Here is a 2,292-nt window from a genome sequence, read left to right as displayed (position 1 = left end):
AACTGCTTGGCCATTAGCTCAGGCTTTTTTTTTTTTTTTTTTTGGTTTTTCGAGATAGGGTTTCTCTGTGTAGCTCAGGCTTTTTATTGACTAGCTCTTACACTTAAGTTAACCCATAATTCTTATTTATGTTTAGCCATGTGGCTTGGTACCTTTTTTCAGTTCTGTCTTCACATCTTGCTTCCTCTGTGTCTGGCTGGCGACTCCTGACTCAGCCTTCCTCTTCCCAGAATTCTCCTTGTCTGTTTATCCCACCTACACTTCCTGCCTGTCTACTGGCCAATCATCATTTTATTTCATCAATAAAATCATCAATGAGAGCAACACATTCACAGCATGCAGAGCACCATCACCCATCACAATCTAAAGACTTCCAACAAAGAAAAGTTCAAAATAAGATGGAGCCATTGCTGACTTTACCAGATCTTTAAAACACTAAGCCTGATGTTCCTCAAACCATTCCACAAAGTAGAAAGTGAGAAATCATTTCTGTTTTATTCTATAACTCCAATATTATTCTGATACTAAAACCAGACAATTACACACACAAACAAAAGATAACTGTAGGCTAATGTCCTTGATGAACACAAATGCAAAAATTATTTGTAAAGTGTAAAGTGTCACATTAAAAACACCATTCACAGGGCACGACATGCGTGTGCCCTCTGCCTCGTCCACCGCTGCCGCCTCCTCCTTCTTTTGCCGCTCCTGGTGCTGCTTGTGTGCGCCTTCAGTGCGGACCGGTGCCTCTTTTGTGAAGCCGCAGCTGAGGAGACCCCGGCGCTCACCATGGCCGACGAGAAACCCAAGGAAGGAGTCAAGACTGAGAACAACGATCATATTCATTTGAAGGTGGCGGGGCAGGATGGTTCTGTGGTGCAGTTTAAGATTAAGAGGCATACACCACTTAGTAAACTAATGAAAGCCTATTGTGAACGACAGGGTTTGTCAGTGAGGCAGATCAGATTCCGGTTTGATGGGCAACCAATCAATGAAACAGATACACCTGCACAGTTGGAAATGGAGGATGAAGATACGGTTGATGTGTTCCAGCAGCAGACAGGAGGTGTCTACTAAAAAGGGAATCTGCTACTTTACTCCAGAATTTTGTTATAGACCAAGAATACATTCACAATTAGAAAGCCGCAATTTGGTTCCACCACATCCTGACTACTACAGTATAGTTTTCTCTATTCTTTCATTTCCCTGTCCCCATTTCTTTATTGTACATAAAGTAACTGGTGTACGTGCACAAGCATTTGCGCTTTTTTTTTTCTTTTTTAAACTAAGTGGCCAATGTTCTGTTTTGATTGACATCAGATGGAGATGGTCGGGGGAAAGCACTGGTTCTGTGAAAATATCCCCCTTTCTCTATTAGTGGCATGCTCATTCAGCTCTTATCTTTATATTCCAGTAAGTTATTTTGCTCTCAACGTTTTAACAAAAGAACCCAAAAACAAAATCTTTGCATACCTTGTTTGATTGGAGAATTTTAATGTTTTTTCATTTATCATTATAAAACCAAGGACAATTTTATAACTTTTTTGAACATAGCTGTTACATGTAGGGCAATCTGTCTTTAAGTAGAGGTAAATTACTCTTGAACAAAATGATCCTAGATAGTTTTCCCTTCAAGTCAAGCGTCTTGTTGTTTAAATAAATTTCTTGTTTATAATGAGCTTTTCTTTTTATTCTGAGGAATAGTAAATAGGAAAGATGTTTAATGCCAAGTGTGCTATCTCACACACCCTTGATCCACGAACTGGGGAGGGAGGTCTACATAACAAGTCCTATAATACTTCTATAATAGCCACAGCTAGATAGACAGACCCTGTCTCAAAAAAAAAAAAAAAAAAAAAAAAAAAAAAAAAAAAAAAAAAGACAAAAACAAAACCAAGCCTTAAGGCAAGGTCAGAAGTGGTGGCACACACCTTTAGCCCCTAGCACTTGAAGCAGGGGGCAGGCAGATAAAGCAGAAGCAAACTGGTGTACATGGCTGTTTCAGACCGACAAGGGTGATACAGTAAGACCATCTCTTGACTTTTAAAAAGGGACAAGAAAGGGCTTAGCAGTTAAGAGCACAGTAGAGGACCCTGTTTTGGTTCCCAGCCTCCATTTGGTGATTCACAACTAATTCCAGTTAGGCAGATATGATGGCCTCTATAGGTCAAACATCTATATGAGTCAAATAAATAGAGCCAGAGATTTAGGGGGTAAATGTTATGCCTGAGGTATAGAGAAAAATTAAAACTCTTTAAGGAGAGTGTGTGTGTTCTGCAAGTCACAATGTAG

General features: G+C 39.7%; 1 protein-coding gene across 1 annotated transcript; it reads left to right on the top strand.

Moving 5' to 3' along the window:
• Positions 1-711: 711 nt before the first annotated feature.
• Positions 712-1,255, top strand: LOC102920532 (small ubiquitin-related modifier 2). The gene has a single exon (XM_015998563.3). It carries the CDS (start codon positions 790-792, stop codon positions 1,075-1,077), a length of 288 nt encoding a protein of 95 aa, XP_015854049.1. The 5' UTR covers positions 712-789; the 3' UTR covers positions 1,078-1,255.
• Positions 1,256-2,292: the final 1,037 nt, after the last annotated feature.

Source organism: Peromyscus maniculatus, chromosome 11 (assembly GCF_049852395.1).
Source record: "Peromyscus maniculatus bairdii isolate BWxNUB_F1_BW_parent chromosome 11, HU_Pman_BW_mat_3.1, whole genome shotgun sequence".
Lineage (NCBI taxonomy): Eukaryota > Metazoa > Chordata > Mammalia > Rodentia > Cricetidae > Peromyscus > Peromyscus maniculatus.
The sequence above is the reverse complement of the archived record's forward strand: the minus strand, read 5'-3'. Positions and strand labels throughout refer to the sequence as shown.